Source organism: Rattus norvegicus, chromosome 1, assembly GCF_021556685.1.
Source record: "Rattus norvegicus strain SHRSP/BbbUtx chromosome 1, alternate assembly SHRSP_T2T, whole genome shotgun sequence".
Lineage (NCBI taxonomy): Eukaryota > Metazoa > Chordata > Mammalia > Rodentia > Muridae > Rattus > Rattus norvegicus.
In genome coordinates this window covers 18,151,390-18,175,000 of record NC_141534.1, presented here as the reverse complement: position 1 = coordinate 18,175,000, position 23,611 = coordinate 18,151,390, and the positions used below count along the sequence as shown (strand labels likewise).

Sequence of the window (23,611 nt, the reverse complement as noted above, 5' to 3'; positions counted from 1 at the left end):
AGAAAATCCTTTAGTTGATGGAGATAAATTTTTAACATGACATGGAACCTGGGGTTTAAGGGGAAAAAAAGACTAATCTGGATTACTTGCTACGTCCAGCTCGTAGTTTAAATCTATGTTATCTGTCAAAGCAGTCTTGGGATTTTGTCTTTCTTGGAAATGGCTGGCAGGAAGGAATAGCTCACCCTTCTGCATTAAATCAGCGTTCTCGAAAGCTTTTCTTTAACTAGAAGTTTGTTTCCTCCTATGAACCCGAGAATGTCCAATTCTTTCTGTTATTTCAGTTCTTTTAACATCAGCATCCCGTTATATTGCCGACGTCGGGGGGTTTTGGGGGAGGTTATGAAGGAACTGAAAAGGAAAGGTCTTTGGCTGCCTGACTTGTCACATTAGTGTAAAATGTCCTTGATCTGATAACTTTTCACATGACTAAACCTCTTTAAAATGTCAACAAAAAAAAATGTTGCTTTATCTAGCGGTCTATAATTATTTCTGTATACCTACTGATTTTAATTATACAACCCTGTCTAGTGCTTTTATTTTTGGTGGCGTCTTGACTTTAGGGAATGTAGGTTTTTTGGCTCTGAAGAAGTTCATAGAGTCATAGAATAGGGTGATAGCATGACTTGGTTTTCCGTTACTATAATGACCTACTGGAGGCTAAGTAAAGAGGTTGGCTTAGCTCTGAGTTCGGGAAGCTGAAAGGCAAACAAGCATGCTCTAAGGTATGCCAAGAAAAACCTGCGTGTGTCGTCGAAATGACATAATGAGGGTTTCATATGCAAATGCTAACAGATGGCATGACCTCACAGGAAGGTGTGTGTTTGTGTGTTTTTGTGTGTGTGTGTTTGTGTGTGTGTGTTTGTTTCTGGTATTAAATGTGAACTAATTCTAGTGGTGATGTCACTTACAGGACTGGCCTCTGTGACTAAAGAACTTCCCCATCGATGCCATCTCTTAACTGTCCCATAGTCTTGCTCACACTGCTGTGGCAGGTACCGAACCTCTGCCATATGAATTCCTAGTGGACACACCGGATCATACCATAACAATATCGCGAGTTATTACCTCGCGATAACAGCGTTATGATTTTGTGACAATGTCCAGTATCTTCATGCACAGATCTACACACTCTCTAGGTTACTGCTAAACCCTTTCCTCCTACTTGGGGAAATTTTAAGTAGAAGGACATAGGAATCTCTTATCTCTGATCATTTTTACTGATACTTAAGGAGATGCCATTAGCAATAGCTCACCTTGAATTAATAACACTATCAGTTCTATTTTTATCTCAGTAAAAACCATCTCCAATGTTAATCTAGAACAGGTTCGAAAAGAAAGGGGGTGTGGTAATCCATGGTCTTTGTTCTGTTGTCATTTTTGTTGTCACAACATGTTACATTTGCTTTTATTGGTTTACTCTTCCTGGTGACTTAATATTGAAAGTTTTTGCACAATTATGCTGGACCAGTAAACCAACAATACAGTATATTCCACAACTTAATTTTTTCACGGATTGATTTATCTTTTTTAAATATGAAGACACTCTTAAGTTTCACTGCTCCAGAATTACCGGTATTTCTGTAAAGTCTATTCTCTTGAGGAGACAATACGCAGGCCCCTCTTAGTTCAGCTGGCGTCAATCTGTCATTTGAATTGTTTTTTTATGGAAAAGTCTAATTCTGTCACGTGTTGATTAGGATATGAGCATTCCTCCTCCCCTACAAAGATCTATCTTGTCCTCTCCTAGGTTGTGTGAAGTATAAGTCCAATTCTGTCGGTCACTCGGGACAAGTGATTCCTTGAATTTGATATGCCTTTCTGGAACCCACGCTCAGCCCTGTCATCAGTATGGCTTACTTCCGTTGTTAATCTGAGTGATGACACTAGGGGTTGGGCTTGGGAGCCAGCTGTACAAGTTTTCATGCTCCCTTATCGTGAAAACCTCAGGCATCATGTTTATTTATTTTGGAGTGAACACAAATGCTCATGAACATATATTTAATATACGCTTTACCACAGTGACCCAATACCACAGACTGCTTGGACCCAGGGACAAGTTGACAAACTGTGCTTTTTTTATAATTGTCAGGGAACTTTTCTCTTCCTTTCATTCTCTTTCTTTCTCTCTCTCTTTCTTTCTTTCTTTCCTTCCTTCCTTCCTTTCTTTCTTTCTTTCTTTCATCCTTCCTTCCTTTCTTCCTTTCTTTCTTTTCTTTCTTTCTTTCTTTCTTTCTTTCTTTCTTTCATCCTTCCTTCCTTTCTTCCTTTCTTTCTTTTCTTTCTTTCTTTCTTTCTTTCTTTCTTTCTTTCTTTCTTTCATCCTTCCTTTCTTCCTTTCTTTCTTTCTTTCTTTCTTTCTTTCTTTCTTTCTTTCTTTCTTTCATGTGGAGCATTCAAAATCCCCACCAATAATATTTTTTCTTATTTTTACACATAATATATTACATGTGCACATAGGAATAAATGAATTTGTATGGATAACACAGTGCAGAGATCACAAAGTTATTGTAAAGACTAAAATGAATTTAGTGGGTCCATCTGTAGTGTCTAATATGTGTCAGCATACAGTGAATAAGAGCAGTACTTTTGTACTCTCTCTTTTGTCTGGATGGAGAAAGGACTGAAGCCCTGCATTGCATGACCTAGGTGTCTTGAGCGTGCTGCTGGGACATTCATTGCAATCGCTGCCATTCGCCTCACCCTCCACCATATATTTCACTCTTCTTCCTCATAAAGGTGACTGATGAGATTGTGATCTGAGGACTCGTTTATGTCTTGAGACTCATAGGGAACTAAGCGTTGGAGTTGATGGCGTTTCTACTTTTACTACAGAGTTGATTGTTATTCTTGGAACCACCTGAATGTTCCTTGAAATGCTGTGAGCAGTTTGAGCTCTGACAAAGCTAAAGCGAGGAATTAAACGACCATAAGCGAACTCTTCCCTATTTATTACCTCATGACTCATTTAAAAGCAGCTATGATTTTATTATAATGTCTCGACTGCCGTGCGGATTGTAATGTTGAGAAAATATCTAGTAAAATTGTTAAATTCTTATATTTCAAAATTTTAAACCAGTTCATTGTGTAGACAGTAAACATAAAAACAGGTAGTTTAAGGTCAAAACAGGATACAGACTCACGTTCGTATAACAGTATAATATATTTCATATACCAAAAATTCCCTCATTTTCACCTATCCCTTACATATCAACCTAACCTTGCTTTCAGTATTTTGCTGTCAAGTCTGAAGGACCACTCTGCTCTGTGATTTTTATTTCAAGGAGGTAATAAAATGATGGCAGAAATGTTTTCAAATCACAGGGACTAAAGCACCGTAGTAATACATATGATATAAAAGTCCGTATGCCAAATTGGCAGGTTCATCACCGAAGTGATTCTTTCTATTTTAGCACTTCAGGCTGCAGGAGCCAGCCATGGCGTGGAGATGAAATATTAGATCCTTCCAAGTGTGAATACAGATCACGCTGTGAATTGAGTGGAGAAATACGACGTAATATGGAGAGTAGAAATTTCACCTCATAATTTTCCCCTAAGCTGAACTACATTATATCTCACATATAATATATATTATACCATTACATCTCATATATATAATGATATAATATATCATTATATTTAACATCTATACAAACATACTCTCTGGTATTAGTATAATTATGTTCTTTTGTATCTATCCTGATTTATAGTATATATTTGTATTAAGAATTATATCACAGGATATTTTTCAATGAAAATGCTTTTGAAAAACTGTTCAATGGGTCAGCTTGGACTTAAGAACAACAAAAAAAGAATTTTTGTTAGGTATGTTGTGGCATCTTTTTTTTTTTTTTACAAGGAGGATAAATCACGGGTTGCCACTTGGTCACTAAGCAATTGCTTAGAAAGTGTTCTTTCGTTCTGGTCAACTAATTCCTTTAATTAAATAGTAACGTTTTGTAGGTGCTGTGCATCAATGTCAGAGCAGTTGGCCAGCTATGTGGCTCAGAGTAGGAAGCAGCAAATCTTGTTTTCTGAGCACTCAATTTCAGCCTCAGAAAGTGAATGTAGTAAAATGGGAGTCCTCATGTCCTCACTTGGAGTCTCACGCTGAAGGCCAGTGTTCAAAGAACAGGTACAGTGTGTACAGACAGTTGCTTTCCTTGTGGTTACATTGGGAGTTTCTTCCTTAGCACTTGGCCAGCTGACCATTCACTCCTGAACAACGGTATCGGAGTTTTTAGTTCACTGCAAGAAATAACGGAAATGCAAGGAAGACGATGTCTTGTAGATCAGTTACTGTTCTTCATGGCATTACAGAAACGAAAGGGACAGCTTGTCATGCTGTTTTCACTGAACCCAGTCCCTAATGTTGAGTACTTGGATATTTCATCTCCTGATACTGGTGAGGTTTTTCCTCTTGGGAGAAAAACAGCTTTATTTAAAAATGAAAACTAATAACTTCTCTCTCTCTCTCTCCTCTCTCTCTCTCTCTCTCTCTCTCTCTCTCTCTCTGTGTGTGTGTGTGTGTGTGTGTGTATGCATGGGCACAAGAAAGCTTTTGTAATAGCCTGGATTTGTCTCAGACTCACTATTTAGATACAGTTAGCTTTGAACTCCCGTTCCTCTTGACTCAGCGCTCCAAGTTTGGAATATAGTCCGTACACTACCACACTCGAATTTACCTGTTACTGGGGCTTTAATCCAGGGCTTTGTGTATGCTAGAAAGCATTCTGGGAAATATCCCTAGTCTCTGAAAAGTGACTATCTTGGGTACAGTTATCATTGCTGTGATGAAACACTACAGTCAAATGCATACCAAGGAAGAAAAAGGTTCATTTAACACTTACTTGTCACAGTTCTTCACCAAAGGAAGTCAGGACATAGGATCCCGGAGGCAGTAACTGATGCCCAGGCCATGATGGCTGCTGCTTACTGGCTTGCTCCTCATGGCTTGCTCAACCTGCTTTCTTATAGAACCCAGGGCTAACAGACCAGAGATGGCACCACCCACAATGGGCTGGCCCTCTCTCATCCATCACTCATTAAGAAAATGCTCTGTAGGGAGGCATCTTCTCAATTGACCCCCCCCCCCCTTTTCAGGTGTCTCTTTCTTATCTCAAGTTGATATAAAACTAACCAGAACAGTAGCTTTTTCATCTTCTCCAATCTTAATGCAATATTGTCAAATAGACCTAAAATTGACTGTAGTTTGTGTTCAGGTGATGTTCTAGTAAAAAAATACATAAATTCTAAACCACATTATAATAAAATTCTAGATGGTAATGGAATTCTTTTGATTTTTCTGTATACTTTTCATTACTCATGCATGTTAAAAGATTGCTTTCCAGAAAACATCATCTGTTCACTTGCCTGGGATTGTGCATGCTCTATACACAACTGTTCATTTCTCTGTGGTTTTTCTTTTTCTTTTTCTTTTTTTTCTTTTTGGCAGTGGACTAGCTTGTGTGAATAAATGGCTAGCCTTTACCCTATTGGAATTGTAAGCCACTGCTCTTTTCGTAAGTAGAGAAGTAAGTGATGGAATTCAGGTCAGCACAAGCAGCCCCCTTTGCGTGCGTCCATACTTAGAATTATAAACCATGTCACTGTGCTTCAGGACTCTCCGAAGGGATCAAGTGACTAACCTGAGTCCTAGGGTAGCTGTACTCTACCCAGAGCTCCACATAAATGTCTACTTGTCCTGGGGACCACAGCCGCTGCAAATGCTCTCTCTGAGAGTCCTGTGGACAGAGGCAGTGGGGCTTCACGTTTGGCCCACTCAAGCTCTATCTTTCTGGTCTGTCATTATCTTTGTGTATAGATTGTATGAGTTAGTTGAGTGATATAATTTGAGAGTCTATATATCACTTAAGCTGACGAAGTTTAAATGGGGTTTTAATATAAAATTTGATTAACCTAAGATTAGTAATTCACATGATGTAAATATAATGAGTTACTTTGTATGAAAAGAAATATATAAGCCTTGCTGGCAACATTGCTCCAATTAGTAACACTACAAGACAGTGGACAGAAAAGTAAAGAGAAAGTATTTGATTGCTTATGGATTTTATGAGCCCTGGGAAGTTAAGTGTCAAAAACATCAGTAAATGAAACAGCATTAGGAATTATCGGGAGACTGGGCTGGAGAGATGGCTTAGCAATTAAGAGCACCAGTTATTCCTCTAGAAGACTCAGATTTAATTCCCAGTTCCCACATGGCAGTCCAGAGCTGTTTATAACTCCAGGTTCACGGGATCCCACACCTTCCCTCAGACACACATGCAGACCAAATACCAATGAACATAAAATAAAAATAAATAAATCATTGAGGGGAGCAATAACATGAGACACCATTATGTATTTTGTAAACACATCTAGGTTAAGTTCAAAATAAAGAAAGAAAGGGAAAGTAAAGGCCTTGCTAAGTGAGCCTCGAACCTTCTCAGTGCTTACTTCATTCTCTCTACACCCAATAAAACGTATGCTATTGTCACATCCATGGTAATTATTGCCCAAAGAAAATTAGTGTAATTATGAATGACCCAGCTCCCATCTGTCAGGGGGTGCAAAGGTTCTCTGTTTTATCGATGTGATAGTATTGTGTGGTCACCCCACTGAAATACAACATCAAATTATTTAAGTCTGTCATAGGAAACTCATCAAAAGGGAGCTCACAAATGTGGGACATAGAGGACTCTTTCTTTTCTCAGTGTCTCTACAAGGTCCCTCCAGAGAGGCACCTTGAGCAAACAGCCTAGTGCATCCGTCCTTGAGCAAAAATCAGAACTTGGTTAACAGTCCAGAAAGGAATAATAAGTAAGGACAATCAAATTGACATCTAAGTGACCATTTCATTTCACCAAATGCTAGGAAGTAAGAAAACAATTGTGTCCATATAAACTAGTCTTATGTTAAAAGGACAGTTCTTTAGAAGCATCTCCTCTGACTTCACTTTATTTGCAAGCAATTAAATAGTTAAAACAGTTAAAATATGATGTAGCTTAAATAACCTTTCATAATTTCCACTGCTCCCAACATAGCCATGCGGTTTTCTCAGGCGAAGTAATGCCCATTTGCAACCTTCTAGCAACCAGCAGAGATGAAGAATTCCCCAGGAGGAAGGAAGTCACATTACGTGTCTGCGGCCCACTCAAACATGTTTCCTAGACTTAGTATCTTCTAAAGGCATGGGACACGCCAGCGGTCATAAGCAGTTTTTGTATATGTGGTTATATTGAAGAATTGAAATGGTCAGAGAATCCAACTGAGGGAAAGTTGACATAGCATGGAGTAGAAATGAGTAAAGAACACATCACGATATAGCAGGGATTTCAGGAGTGTGGTTGGTTGAAGCGTCATATCCAGAATGTAGTTTATCTAGACTCTTGTGAGGAAGTATGGCTTCCTGCCTTTTTCTCTCCTCTCTGCTCATACTGACTTCAGGTGTCTGCTTCCAAGTACTGTCTGAGGATGAGTCTTATTGAGTGCACGGAGTGGGTGGTAGTTCTTCCACAGTGGCCAGAAGACACCAACATGTCATAGCACCAAATTCTATTGTGGGACTGCCAACCTCGGGCTTCTTCTAACAACATCTCCCTGACGAAGAGATAAGGCAGTGGGGAGACAGACAGGATTGAAAGGAACTTAATCTATCTTGTTCAAAAGATGGATATGGAAGTGTCTTCTGCCTTGACATTTACTCTGTTGCTGACATTTTCTGACTCTCTGGCTTCTGTTTCCGAGTTTGCATTTTATTGATTGACTGGACTTTGATAACTGGCATATATTTTTAAAGAGCTATTATAACAGAGATGATTGAGCGAGAGGATATCCTTTCGTAGTGGCTTGCTTGATTTCCAGACATTTGTTCATTATTTCAGATATTAAACAAGTGGAGCAGGCTGAATACATAATTGGGATTTGCTCCTATTTTGGATCCAGAATAATGAATGGAAGTCATTAATGGAAAGTTAATTGGGAACGTTGGCAAAGTTTATCCTGTATTTTGAGGGTTGCATGCTTCACTTGATACCTAGTGTACGTTTGGGATTTATCTGCACCACACCTCTGGGTCTAGTAGCATATTAAGTTATGAAGAATATTAGCATTGCTCCAAAACAATTACTTGTTCATTTGCCAACTGATTAAAATTCATGCATAATTTATTGAAATGAATAGAGATTTTATAAATAAATTTCCCTGTTCTCTGGGGATCTAAAAACAAAATACATATGCTAATATAAGATCTCTTTCTGCCGCCAACATCAAAACTTTAATATTGAGTGTTAGTCTCCTTAACGTGAATTTCACTCATAACCACGCTGTTGAGCAACCTGTCTGCTTTTTAGCTGCTTTGCATTTTGTGGCAGCGCCAACCTTGAGCTATTGCTCTGGCTATTTTGTGTTCCAGTTTGGCCTAACCAGAGCGAGTGAAGTAAAACTGATCGGGGTGTTGCTGCCATTCTGCAGGCCAAGAGGTGCAAAGCTTCAACCTCATCTTTTCATTTATACACGCCATTACTTATGCAAGCCACTAGATTCAGTATACAATATGGTATTACATTTTTTCTTTTGCTGTTGTTCAGGCAAACATATAAACAAACAACCAAAACAAAGCAAATAGCATCACATGTAGACCCTTCTGGTATGTTTTAGAAATGTGACTTGGTGACTCCTGTGGTAGCTAAAGTGTGGAAAGACTGTGCAATGGTTAAAAGCGCATGCACATCTCCCCTACCGTCACCGTGATGGCTTTCGTCTTTTGAAAGTTGGCCTCCTGGCTCCAGATGTCACTGAATCAAACAGAAATGACAAAGGGCTGTGCTTGTCCTTAATACTGGTTCTTGCTGGCTTTGTCCCCATCATTCATGCCCTTCCCCATCTTCTATCTTCGTTACTCTATGGATTGTTCCTGTGGCAAATGTGGACAGGCTTTTGACGGTGACAGTTAGCATTCGATACATACGATATCTGTACATATAGTTAACATAAGGTCAGTTTTTGCAATATCTGTACATACAGTTCAAGGAAGGTTTGCAATTTATAATTCACTTACCATGTTCTTGTTTTGTTGTCTTTTCACTTCATTTATTATGCCGTATGTAAGACCTTTTTAGGTCATTGGTAAGCTTAAAATGAGTGAGGCCTTGTTGCTTTGGGGTAGAACCCCAGTGAGGTGTGAATTTAGCATTGTTTCCTACCATCACTGAAATTAGTCACTGGATGAATCATCAGGAATGAAAACAAACTCTAGACATATGGAAGCAGCCGCCCGCCCCTTTATCCAGAAACTACAATACCCAGAGACACCTGCATGGTCTGGGGCATTCTTTTAGAATGCCCTTGTCATTTGTTTTGTAAGCTCTTGAGTTGGAAATGGCAATTTCTTGGCATGAAAAGTCTTCCGCTTTCCTATTTTATCTGATGGGTGAACACTCTACAATGTTGGATTGATTCTAGTGAAGACAAGCTTCACTGAAATTCACTTGTGAAACAGACCACCATTAGCTAGACCAGAACTTCCCTCCTTACTGGTAAATACTTCTCCAAACCCTTCGAAGAGATTTGTATGGGTAAAATTTATAGAGCAGACGTTAGGACCGACTTTCTGTAGAAATAGCACCGGCTGCTTCCAGCACATATAGCGCATGGCAACTAGCCCTCTCCTTCATGCATGAGCATGGTGAATCACAGCTTACATTAGTCCCTGGTAGCCAGCCTGAAAGCTATTTCTTTAATGGGCCCATTCAAGAAGAGACCACTTATATTCATATTTATTTGCAATAGCGAAACGTTCATCATCTCTACTATTTAATATGTTTGTAAACTATATAATATATATATATATCTTATACAAATTAAAAAATAAGTATAAATGTCTCCTCCACATTATATAAATACCCAGTGTACAGAACCTTGTCAGTAACATGTCCTGCAAATTTTAGTCTTACAATCTTTGAAGTTGTATTCTCAACAGAAATTTTAAAAATTAATTTTAAAAATTATAAATAAAACTCAATGTTAGGCCATATCTGAAAATTGGTTTAAACTTGCTTGGTCTGCTGAGACCCTCTTTATGGGGTTTCATTCTCTCCCTTTTCCATGGAACATATTAACATTAGAAGTTCAAAAGATACCGTCTGCCCATGCGTGACTTGCACCCTTTTCAATCCAGGCCAACCCGGAGTCCTATGTGGTTATGTTAATAGTTTTCCTGTATGGGATTTCCTGTAACTTTTCAGCATTAATTCTTGAATCAATGTTGGTCAATTATCGCCTTATTAATATTAATACGTTCTTTAAAACCTTTCAAGAATTGTGATGATTGGTCCAGAAGTTAAAGGGAGAAATTACCACCCGATGACAGCCTACTAATGAGACCCCTATGTCTTGTATTCCAGTGGACAGGCTGTGCACACAGAGCCCTATGTGGAATCCTCTAGAGACAGCTCCGACTTTCACTGGTATTGCTGTTAAGGGAAAACCTGCCCTAATGCATTATTCATCCTTCTATGAGTTCACATGTTGAAATAATATTTTTCAAAGTTTCTGTCAAGCAAAATATGTTAAGCCAACCAAAATTAAATTGCAATGTCCCTTTGACATTTGGGCTTAATAAGTGATATATTGCTTATTGCACGCTACTCCGGGGGCCTGTGATATACAGAGATTGGGCATTTGGGTATAAATTTCCATTTCCTACTCTGTGAGGTGGGGCCGTGGTCCCAGCTTTCCTTCTAGCTTTGTGGAGCCTCCTCACTAGCTCAGCTGTGGACCTTTGAAGTTGCAAGAAGCGCAGACAAGAACAAAGAAACAAGAGTATTAGAGCTCACCCCCCTCCATGTTTGATGAAACCATGCTTTCCCTTGCCTCCTTGTTCACTGCTGTGCACTGGGAACTTTCTCTCCTGGGAGCGCATGTTTTTAAGAAGAGAAAACTTTTGCTAAATTGACCGAAAGCCTTCATAAAACCAATGGCTCTTTAAATTACAGTTGCTACATCATTACTTTCTAGATTTTACTTTCTCCCCTCCGCTCCTCTCCCTTCCTTTCCTGCCTTCCTTCCTTTTTCTTCTTCTCTCTCTTTTGTCTTGGTTCAGTCTCACCATTTAGCCCAGCGTGGTTTAGAACTCACTTTGTTGACCTTACATTTACAGCAATCTTCCATCCAACCACTGCACCCTATGTTGGGACTGCAAGCACATGCCAACCAACCCTGACTCTGGTTATCTAGTTAACACTTACCATGTGCTCCTAAATTGTTCACTAGCTTTGGGTTATGTATGAATATTATATGTATAACATATTTACTTGCAGTATATAGTTACCACCTGTATATCTCTGTTTTAAGACTCTTACCTAATGAGAATGTACATTTTTCTCTTCCAGAACCACCTAGACCCATCGCTCCTCCCCAGCTGCTTGGTGTTGGGCCCACTTACTTGCTGATCCAACTAAATGCCAACTCTATTATTGGCGATGGTCCCATCATCCTGAAAGAAGTCGAGTATCGAATGACGTCAGGATCTTGGACGGAAACCCATGCCGTCAATGCTCCAACATACAAGTTATGGCATTTAGATCCAGATACAGAATACGAGATTCGCGTCCTGCTCACCAGACCTGGAGAAGGGGGAACTGGACTCCCAGGACCACCACTAATCACCAGAACCAAGTGTGCAGGTAAGGCTGCATACCTGACCCGACCTCTCGCCAAGCAATCTTACAACAGTCATTAACACACACGTGGCATTCAGCATCTTGATTATTTGGTGTATGAGTTAGACATACAAATTTTAAAATTTTTGCTGAACTTGTTTTTTGACAATTTCATACATGTGCAATGTGAATTCAGATTTTTGTACTCTACACCCCCGCCCCCAGACACACCCTTCCGAGAGGTTTACTGGCCTCGGTTATTCCTAATCTTGTTTATGGAATCCTGTGGCTGATAGAAGAGCAGATTGAGAGCATCTTTGAAACTGCCCTACTGTGCGATGAAGCTCGAGTCTTTTCTTGCACAGTAACTGAGTTTTCTGGTTTTGTGCGTCATATCTCTGGTAGCTTTACATCTCTGCTTGCCCTAAAGCATTTTCCTTCACCTCAGTACTGTAAACCTTTTTACCACGTGACAGTCATTTTCCCTGAAAAATTTTATCTGCAGTGGAGAGGGCATATAATAGAGATAAGAAAATTGATCTATAGGACTGGAGAGAAAGCTCTTTTGGGTACAGGGCCTGGCCCTCAGACATGAAAACAGGTGAGATGCCAACACCCACAGAAAAGCCGAATGTGGTTATGAAGATCTCTTACCCCTCCACTGGGGTGCAAAGATAGGCCAGTCTCCACCGCTCACTGGCTCTAGGCAGTGTGTGAGTTCATGGCTTGGAGAGAGACTGCGTTAATGAATTGAGTGGAAACACCAGAGAGAATACACTGTGTCAGCCCCCAGCCTCTGTATCCACACACACAATGAAAAATAGAAATGAGCGAAAAATGCCCGCACACAATAATAACCATTCTGTGCAGGAAGCCCTGCTGAGGACAGCAGCTTGACACCTCCTAGAGAAAGCAGAAGGGTTCTTCCTGTCATTAGTCTGTGCTTGGGAATGGGTGCTCAAAATATCAATGCCCATTGATACATAAGAAAATTACAACGTAGTAGGGTCTTTGCTATGCCATCACGGAGAAATTACTAGTTATGCAAAAATAAAACATTTGATCACCTATCATTTGAGCATTTTTACTTTAATATTTATTCTCAAAATGATGTTTTAGTTCAGAGGGACATTTTTGTGTCCATGAAGCATTAGGTGAAAATACACACACACATACAGACAGACAGACAGACAGACAGACACACACACACACACACACACACACACAATTTGAGTATTTCTTGAATATCAGCTTATTATTTATAATTTTACTGGGCTATTCACCAAGCATTCTGATGTAGCACATATAATTGATACATATTTTTATTGCAATTAAGTTTATATGAATGCTCAGTAGCTGTCTTGTGTGTTTAAACTTACGAGACTGTTGACCCACTGGTTTGGCGGCCAGGAAGGAGAGGGTCCCCTAATGTGTTGATTGCTGTCCAGCAGTTGGAAGCTTGGAGAAGTTTTCCCTCTAGTTCCCACTGTCCCAAGACTCTGCTTGAATCTCTCAGTTTGCTTTTAATATATTCTGTGGGTCTGCAACCTCTTCTTCAGGGTTTCGTGAGGAATTGTTCTTAGGATACTAAAGCAACTTTCTGCAGGGAAAGTGAGCTGACCCAGTCAGAAAAGCCATTACAAAAGGGAAAAAGTGCAGGAACTGAAATGCTCCGTCACTAGTCCAAGATTAATATCCCATGCTACCCTCATAAAAATTGAGTCTTTTTTACTGAAGAAAATACATTTTTTCCCATGGGAATTACTCCTTTAGTATGAAATCTTTTAGCATTACAATTCTAACAGTTGATAGCAATGAGCTACTCCCGTAGCTTTCCTCTTGACTTTGTCTACACTTCCTTTGAAATCGCATCATGTGTTCTTACTTCCTTCCCATCAGAATAGAGCGTTAAGAATGAACAGCAGCATGAGGAATTTTATATAGCTGTTTAACCTCAAAGATACTTGAGACTCATTATTGCTGAGTGAGTTCTGAAGATTACAAGTAAATCTTTTTTAGGGCCATTATGCTGTATTAAGTGGGTGAAAACACCATGTTAATGAACATTGATTTTTTTGTTGTTGTTGTTGTTGTTTCCTATTGATGTGTATGTTCTGAGTGTATTGAAGTAACAGAAGAGAACATGTGACTGGAGATCACTGTAAGAACGGCCTCATTTAGGGAAGAAAGTAACATAAGAATATCGCCTACTCAGAGCTGCTCCTGACTGAGAAAAATCTCCATGATTAGGCATTATATGGGCCTTTAAAGTTGATTCCCCTTTAGTGTATCAATTAGTGTGTGTACTCATCGTGAATTTGAATGCTATCGTGTTCAATCAGTTGTCCTTTTACTTCTAAATATATAGGAATTCTAGATCATCTTTCACCCTTGATAAACCTTTAGCAATATTTCTTGTAGTTAGTATCTTCCCAAAATTAGGAAGATTAAAATCCTAAAATCTAGGATTTTAGGGAAAAAGCAATATAGACCTGATATGTTTTCTAAGGGTTTATTAGCTCTGAGAGAAGGCAAGGCTGCTGATCAGAGCCAATGTTGAGGTCAGTATTAAGTTCTAGGATTTGAAAAGGAGAGAAAGCTCACGCACTTATTTCTAACCATTCTCTGAATAGAAAAAATTAAACTATAATTAAGAAAAGTAATAAATCTAAGAGTAAAGTCAGCGTTGCTTTAAATTATGATGCATTTTACATACTGTGTATTAAGATCCATTCCCCTTTCTCGAAGTCAGAGCGTCTCAGGTTCTCACACCTTTGGCTTCACCCAGAGCTTATGGAGCAGCAAACGACCACGGGGTCCACACAGATCACCCTACTGGCTGAGTTTTAGCAGAAATTCCTAAGGCATAGAAGTGCTTTGTGGTGTGTAGGAAGATCCCTTTGAGACATCAAGATGAAAGGTCCCACCTAATGCTATCAAGCTCTGCTCGCCTTGAATAATAGTGGGACTTACGTAGACCTGAACTCTGAATCTTCAAAGCTTCCTTTTAAACAGGAGAGACAGGACATTGAATAGTTATCATTTTCAAATAGCCCTTTCTATACACTATGTGTTAAATATGTGAAGTCACCCAAAACTTTGAAAGTACTAATTCTTCCTAGTGCATTGCTCCCCCACCCCCACCCCCACCCCACTTTTTTTCTTACTCTCCATTTCTTCCTGTCTCTGTGTGTATATATGATGTCCCATTCACAGGACTCTTTTTGTCATTTCAAAGGGATAATATCATCTTCTGCCACTTAGGTTTTTCTTATTTTGTTTTGTTATATTTTTACCTAGTATATTACCAGTAAATTAATTACCGTTTCTCAAGTTCCTCTCTAACATGTTTTGATGGTAGTAAACATTAGATGGAAGGCTTCTACCAGTGAATAGTTTTACAGCCAGTGGAAGGTTTGCCGTGTACCTTGCTCATAGCTTTACATTTTAAAGGAAAATGTATGCCTTATGGCTAATTCCGGATGTATACTACCTTAGAGCCCACAAATGAAGTTAGGGATCACAAGATACATTCTCACCAGGCCCAGTCACTGAGGATGAATAAATGCAAATTGTGGCAGATAAAACCCGGGACGCGAGTGTGAGTAACTGATTCCCTGAAACAGCACAACTTAAATGTTCCCGGCTTCACGTATCGGAAGCAAAGAAATGTTTTTGCTGAACACTGGACAGACAACAACAACAAAATTGGAGAAAATGTAATAGTTTACCATTTTCTGAAAATGTCCCGCCTAGCTGGTTAAGCACCTTTCTTTTAACCTTCTGGGGCACAGTCAAGTCACTTGGGAGATGCAGTCTCCTGCTTCAGGGTCTCAGAGAGGTGGTAATTATGCACGGTAGCGGCTGAAGCCACCAATGCGCACGTCTCCTGCTTCTTCATGAACCTGGGGCAGGTGTCTATTTCCCTTAATCTGCTGCCCGACTCAAGTCATTGTTTATATAATGTTCTTCAGGCATTTTATACGTTCTAAAAAGTGCCGTAAATGCCAAGTCGCCTTAAGTGGGAAGTAATTCAGACACTTCATTGTACAATCTGAGAGTGTATGCTTGTTTTTTGTTGGGTTTGTGTGTGTGTGTGTGTGTGTGTGTGTGTGTGTGTGTGTGTTTGTGTGTGCACGCGCGCGTGTGCGTTTCCTCTGGGTATACTATCCAGTCTATAAGCAGAAAGAACATATGCCCTCCTTGGGAACTGTCTACTTTGCTTGCTTTCTCACTTACACCTTGACCTTGTTGTTGTTAACTTGCCTTCGCCTCTGGATAAGCCATCGGGGACTGGCTCAGTGATTAACTGGCCTTCCTGCAGGATCTCTTTCATAGCCGGGCCAGCCGGTCAGAGTCCCCACAGTGTAACATGCTTACACATTTGGGGATGCTCTCCTGTACTCTCATATTGAAGTTCAATGCTCTGGGCAGTTCTGAGTAGACATGTGAATCTATGAAACAGGGAGTGGGGAGGGGAAGACGTGCTTCTTTTAAACTGAACACTTACTGAACATGCGTTTCTTCTGCCCTAAATCCAGAGAAGGAAAAAAATGTATTTTGTTTTCTTCTAGATGGGTATTTTCCCGATTTCTCGATTCGTGCAATTAAATTTTGGCCCTTTAGCTATAGCTTCACCAGCATAGGAACATTGATTTTTTTTTTTTAATCTGGATCAGGATAGTTTTCTGTCTTAAAGACTAGTTTCCACTGATACTCAGGCTGGAACTTGGAACAAAATAAAATTGGTTTGTAAAAATTGATCCGGTTTAATAGTGTTAAGACGGCTGTTTATTCAGTTAAAATCAAAGGCTATCAATGTGTTCTCACTTTTTAAATAACGTTTTAGCTTACACATGATTTTTTTTTGTGTGTTACCAAAAATAATTTTTGAGATGAATCTAATAAAAACACAATGGTTGTATTGTTGAGGTCTTAGACATTTGAGTCACTGGGTTCATTCCCCAGCAATAAGAAAGGAAAGATTGAAAGGAAAGAAGGGAGGCAGGGAAGGAAGGATGTATAGAGGAAGGGAGGGAGGGAGGGAGGGAAGAAGGGAGGGAGGAAGGAGCTTTCAGAAATGCAGGGCAACTTCTCATTAGAAAACAAGTTTTGTTCCGGTACTGGTAACTTTTCTGAACCGAGATGGCCTCACTCGTAGTTGCTTTGCAAAGATGTGTAGCGTATTCCGAATTCCTTACCTGTAATGTGATCTGTATCACAAGCCTCAGTCACTAAGAGGACCGTTCAGTTGCTCCTTTCTCTTACTATCCTCAGTAAATCTGTCACACTGACGAAAGTACTAAAAGGGATGCTGTCATCTATTCCGTAATTTCAGTCATCAGAATACCGCCATGTCTGTGACTCTGGAGTTCATAATTTCTAGGAATATAATCTATATTTCAACACGGGGTGCCAGGTGACCGGCATGAAGGCCCTATTCGTGGGCTGTCCTGAAAGCGGAAGTGGTGTGAGGTTTGCTGCTTTACTTCCTTTGTTGTAGTTGGGTTAGGAACCAGACGTACCTCCACATAGCTCAGCTCAGTGCACTCTTCGTAAGCAGCATCAGTAAAAGTGTAATTACCTTTACTAACTAGAGTTGTGCTGTGTCAGCATAAACATTCCTCAGCTGCCTTACCCTGTCGATGGAAAGCGTTTGGCAGCCCGTGGAAATGGCACTGTATTTATTTATCTTCAGTGCTTACCACATGTTGAGTTGGGTAATGGTATCATTAAGTACTTTTTATTAGCTTCATTTGTTTTTACGGAGTTTTGCATAATACAATCCAGCCGAGAGGCAGCAATGATCATCAATCTCACGATGTGTCACTAACATCCCCTCAAGTCCCAGGATTTTTATTTGAGATTGACGGCAAATAGAAAAAAAAATTATTTTTTTGCTTTTAAAGCGAATAGAAATATTTGTTTTTCACAGCCAAAAATGATGAATTAGTGATGTCTTAAATGATAATTACACAGACTTGTCTGACAAACAAAATGGCCAACATACAATTAAAAATATGTAGAACCACATGAAATTTTTTTAAAAAAATATGCTAATTATGGGAGCAATTTCACAGGAGGTGGCCTGGGAGCTTCTAACCTCTGGTGTATCGCAATGGTCCAGGTCTGTTGCTGATTCTTTTAATCTTACTTCTGCCTTCGATATTGGTCTGTGTTCCATCCATTATTGAATTACGGCATGTATCCTTTGATTTAAAATAACAGAAAGAAAATCATACAGAGACAAAACAGCATTCACTGATTCATCCCCCATCCATTCTCATATGTGTTCTCTCATTCACCGAGTGTGCAAGGGTGAGGAGGAGATAATCCTATTTGATAATTTTTGAGTCCATTTATTCATATCTATTTAGTTAGCCCTTTGAGGGGTTCTGGTCCCTCTGTACAGTTTCCTTCGTGTTAAAAATCATTTTCATTATGTTATATGACTCGATATGAATCTAAACATGGGACCATCAGAGTGAGGAGTCATTTCCCATCTCGGCTGCCTTGTTCGGACATCGGACATGGTATCCTTGTTGCTAATGATCCTGTCTTTGCTCTTTATCCAATGTATGTGAAACCACAGGAGGGAAAAAGCACATTCAAAAGTAAGGCATCATAATAAGGGAGAATTATTTTAGAGTTTTGAAAGCTACATTTTATTTTGTGAGCCCAATAGGAAATGAACCTCAAAGAGTAGGAACTCTTGCTTTTCATGTAACCTCAGGCAAAATCTGTGCAAATTCATCTGTCACTATATATGACATGGCCTAGAAATCACTGGGTGATGTCCATTTTAATTGTCTCCGATGAGTCTTGTCAGTGAGGTTAGTTTTAGAGAATTATTTCATTTCTATTTGCTGGTCAATATTGTCATTTTTATATTGCTGTAAGTTTCCTCCTTAAGGCATATAAGTAATCAGAGCACACATTATTTTTATCTGTTTCTCATCATGATTGATTTACAAAGTTCTTTGTAGATAAATCCCCAACCTGAAAAATAGGATTTTTAAATATTTTATTATACTCGTGTGTGTGTGTGTGTGTGTATGTGTGTGTGCGTGTGTGTGTGTGTGTGTGTGTGTGTGTGTGCATGTGTACATTATTTTCTGAGGTGTTTCCTCTGAGGTAGTTCATTTTGAGAATTAGAGAACATTTTCAAGCTATGTTGCCAGGGAATGCACGGTAACTCTGCGCTCCAGAGTCATTCTCCTGTGTTTCGTTCTCTTCTCTCACTGCTAGCAAATTCTGCACTGTATGTATCTGCATTCCTCTAACTTCCAGTCCATCAGCTCCATTCGGTTTGGTTGGAGTTGTAACAATGCGGGTCCAACTCTGTACCTCTGGGGGTTCCTCACTGAGAATCCCACATTCTGTAGACTGCATAAAATTCCCACAGCAAAATTAGCTTATAAAGTACACATGTACAACAATAGGATGGGGGGGGGGAGACATCTGGGTTGGCAAAGTGCGTGGAGCACTTGAGTTCAGTTTCCCAAATCTATAGTTGGATTATAATTTATTGTAATTAAAAAATATTTATTTATTTCTATGGGTGTTTGTGCTTCACTTCTTGGACAGGCCTTTCCACCCTTTATTGCTCTTCCTGTGAAATTTTGCCATCATGCTTGGTACCAATAAGAACCTTTACCCACTTAGCTGCTATTCTGCCAGGCTGCAAAGAACACTTAAAAACCTTTCGTTATGAACAACAATGCCAACCAACCAGAGCTTCCAGGGACTAAGCCACTACCTAAAGACTATACATGGACTGACCCTGGACTCTGACCCCATAGGTAGCAATGAATATCCTAGTAAGAGCACCAGTGGAAGGGGAAGCCCTGGGTCCTGCTAAGACTGAACCCCCAGTGAATTAGATTGTTGGGGGGAGGGTGGCAATGGGGGGAGGATAGGGAGGGGAACACCCATAAAGAAGGAGAGGGAGAGGGATTAGGGGGATGTTTGCCCGGAAACCGGGAAAGGGAATAACACTCGAAATGTATATAAGAAATACTCAAGTTAATAAAAAAAACAAAAACAAAAAACCTTCCTTAGTACTACCATATTTATATGATTGTTGTTCCAGTATTGTTTGTCTTCAGTTTTCTATGGCTGTGCCTGCGGGAGTTTCTTTAATTGCATAAAATAATTTGGTTTTATCTTCTGCTTATTTTAACTGTCATCCACCCTCCTGTCGTTCAGCTGGACAGTTCATTATCTCTCCTGACTGTTTAATATTCTACTCCATACATGTGCTGAGCTTTATTTAGCCTTCCTTCTATCACTGATAGTTTGGACTAACTTGTTACTATGAATTCTAAAATAAAAACCATGCGCTCATCTTTCCATGTCTTAAACGTTGTTGGCGCATGGTGTTCAAAGATGATGGTTCTTCCTTGGAGACCCTTTGATTAGAAGGAATCATAACCTATAACACGGGTCCGATACTTACGATGTGCTGAGCAGAGCATTAAGCTCTTTGGTGTCGATCAGGGCTCCCTAAGTGCCGGACTGCGATGAGTTACTCAGTGTTTTAACGACATTTGCCTTGCTTAGAAAATGAGTTCGCAGCTGAGTGATGAGCCCAGAAGCTTGCATGGATGAACTCTCCAGCTGTCCGTGGTGCGTCTCTGAAAGATGGGTAGACGTTTATGAAGATGATTGGGAGAGTTCTGATTATAATTTAAGATCTGGTTGCCGGTAAACACGCTTACAGGATGAGTAATTGAAGCTGCCCTATCTAACATTTGTGAGCTAACCAATGAGTGCTGTGCTAAACTTAAGTGTTGATTCTTCATTTCCCAGGCACCGTGTCCCTGGTTGTGAAGTGACTCTTAAAAAGTGAAGTAGATAAAACTTATAAGTGTGCTAATTATTTTTACCCAAAGAGATATATACCAAAGCCACCTTCCTTTCTCATACAGTGATTGCGTACATTCTGTCATACGCCACTGACATGTAAACCTCCTTCCTGTTGCTATGTAATCTTTACTCTTTACCTTGGGAAATAAATACTGTAGTCGCGGCAGCAGTCTTCCAGAATGGAACAATGCCCAGTGCATATGTTTTCGTCACTACTATGGAGAAGATAACAAAGTATGTTTAGAGGTAGTACGTGCCTTCTGCAGGCTGCTGGAGACATTCAATGCAGAGTGTCTTCTTGATGTTGCCTTGAAGGCACATGCACAAAGAGGACATGACTATCTGAGAAGTGATGTCATTGAAGACATTTTCCCTTATGTTATGAGAAGCCTAAGCATGAAGAGACTCTAAAGGCGCTATGCGGTCAGCAGGCCTCTCTCTGCTCTTGCTCTGTCTGTCTTTCTTCGGGTTTGATATCCTGCATTTATCTTTGCATTCATATATTAATATATTAGTTACCTATTCAAGGGACAGATTTTTTTTTTAAGAGAATCAATTGCTCGAAATGTCTTATGGGTTGTTTGCCAGAAACACTTCTCTAGTTGTGCTTTAGAGGACGGAGTGAGAGATTTCCAGGAGCTCCAAAGGCTGCTACTTTGGTCCAAGAAGAACTTGATCAGGGCTTGAGTCAAAGCAGGAGAGAGAAGAATCCCAATGAGAAAGTGGGGCTGGAAGAGATTGGAGAGCTGCAATCAGTAGAATGTGGTGACACACTGGAAGTGAATTCTGGATTGGGAAATTAAGATGTAGTGGCAGGATTTCACCAGAGTAAAACCTTTGGGAAATTTTTAATAAAGAAAATACTGTCTGTTTTTAAGAAATGAGAATAGTGGGTTTGCAAATATATTCCTGAAGCTATGGCTGACAAACAGGGCAGAGAGTGGGACATATAGATTTGAGTGTTGTGACTATTTTATTCCTTCTGTGCACATCATTGAACACTAGAATTTCATTGAATTAGACGTTGAATTGTCCTTAACTCTACTTTTTACTGGTATCTTATTTCATGGGTATTAGGGATAGAATGGATAGAAACTATTAACAATTGATGTTAAAATCAGTATAATATGTTAGATTAATTTGTACTTAAAAATTAAACTTGCTCAAGGTATTCTTATAAGACCCAACAATTGAGGGAATTATGACATCATCGGCGCATCTTGGATTCTCTCTAATGGGAAGTCAGAGCATGATAATATCGACAGTGTGGACTTCTGCTCTAGTGGCTTTCTCAGCCAATCACAGGGTGACTTGCAAGTAGGTGGTCTTCAGTTACTATCTTCTCTTCAACATTGCTCTCTCACTTCCTACCGCCTCTTATGTCGAGAGCACTGATTCCCTTTTGCCAAACTTGCAGTGTTGAGGCATCTCCTTGGGTCATCTCAGGAACATGTAAGTCATAAGATGCTGCCACCTACCCATGTTCCTTCTCATTTTGGGGGACGCTGGGTGCAGCAGATAGTGTGAACCATAGTGCCTGATGCTCGAGTGGTGATAACCCTCCTTCCCCAGCTCCAACTAATGAGGGCTTAGATAATGTCTATACAGTCTGACTCTGTAAAACCTCAAATCAGAAGCCTCTTTAGAACAAAAGTAAATATTTAGACTTGCCAGGGATTTGGATGAGAGCAGGATAAATAAGTATATCTCTCTCCTCAGGGGAAAGCAAGGATGTTTATATCTCCCTGACTTCACTGGAATGTTCTTATAAACTATGAAAAGTAGGTCAGCAAGACCGAGTTATTTCACCCTACGATCAGCAGGACAAATCTCTTAAGGAAACAACTCCTCAGCTGCTTGTTATTAAGAGGGGAAAAAATGGGGTGCATGCCAGTGACTCATTCCTTAAGCAGGCCTTGCCTGTAATGGGAGATGCACAGGGTAATAGCATTTTGTTGCCATGATTAAAGATGACTCATTTACAGCATACTCCTTGTTTTGGAAATTACCGACCAGCCCCCTTTAAAGATGTGGTCTGTCAAATCATGATTTAATTGGCTACAGTTCTAGAGCAGATTCCCAAAATAGTAGGTCAGCCAGCTTCCCGTTTCCTTAACAAATTCCTGAGATATTCAGGGTAAGAGGGAATTTTTGTTTTATAGTTTCAGAGGATTCAGTGTATGATTGGTTGGCCATGATACTATAGGTAGGAGTGTGTGGTAGAGCTGACCTCTTCCATCACCAAAAAAAAGGGGGCGGAGGGAGGCTGGAGCTCCCACAATCACCTTTGAAGGCATACATACCTGCAGTGACTTAAATAAGTTGCTTTCATTGTGGACTATTCTAAGAGAAAAGTCTTTATTTGCAATCACACACACACACACACACACACACACACACACACACACAATTACACCACTTCACCAGAGTACCACTCTGGAAACCAAGCCTTTGTCACTGTGTCACTCCTGTCCAACTCTAGCAGTCACTTCAACACTTCAAGCTGCTTGATCAGGGAGTTAATTTTCACACAAGGGCTGTGTTAGCATCAGGACTTCTGAGAAACTTGTTACAAGAGAAACAAATCTGGAAGTCTGCCAAGCCCTTAGAGACAAATCTGACAGGAGCCTGTATAGATGAACTTGTAACGATGGAGCTAAAATAGAGCAGTGCTTCATCTCACTTATAAGACAGAAAATTGTTCTGATGGTCCAGGTGGCAGCACACGCCTTTAACTCCAGCAGTTGGTAAGCAGAGGCAGGCGGATCTCTGTGAGTTCTGGAATAGCCAGTGCTATACAGAGAAAAGCTTATCTTAAAAAACAAAACAAAACACAATAACAACAAAAAAAATTGTTCCCATATTCAGAATCAGAACTCCTTTAAAAAATATCTAAGGGGACTTGATTATAACCCTGCAATGTGAAACACATCAAAGTGTCCGAATAACAGAAATAAATGTGTACCTGCCTGCAGCAGACCGAGAAAGCCAAGGGCTCCTATGTGCATAATATTTTAATTTTTATGGAACCAGTAAGGCAACTTATTATATTGTGATTCTGACCAAGTGATATTACATATACC

The 23,611-nt window shown here is 39.9% G+C and overlaps 1 protein-coding gene across 24 annotated transcripts in view; it reads left to right on the top strand.

Moving 5' to 3' along the window:
- Ptprk (protein tyrosine phosphatase, receptor type, K) overlaps positions 1 to 23,611 on the top strand; it is a 499,334-nt gene that overhangs the window by 295,767 nt on the left and 179,956 nt on the right. For all 24 annotated transcript variants that reach the window (XM_087567119.1, XM_087567108.1, XM_087567090.1 and 21 more), the window contains 1 exon segment: positions 11,391 to 11,684. In XM_087567119.1, the coding sequence (XP_087423245.1) occupies positions 11,391 to 11,684 (294 nt within the window).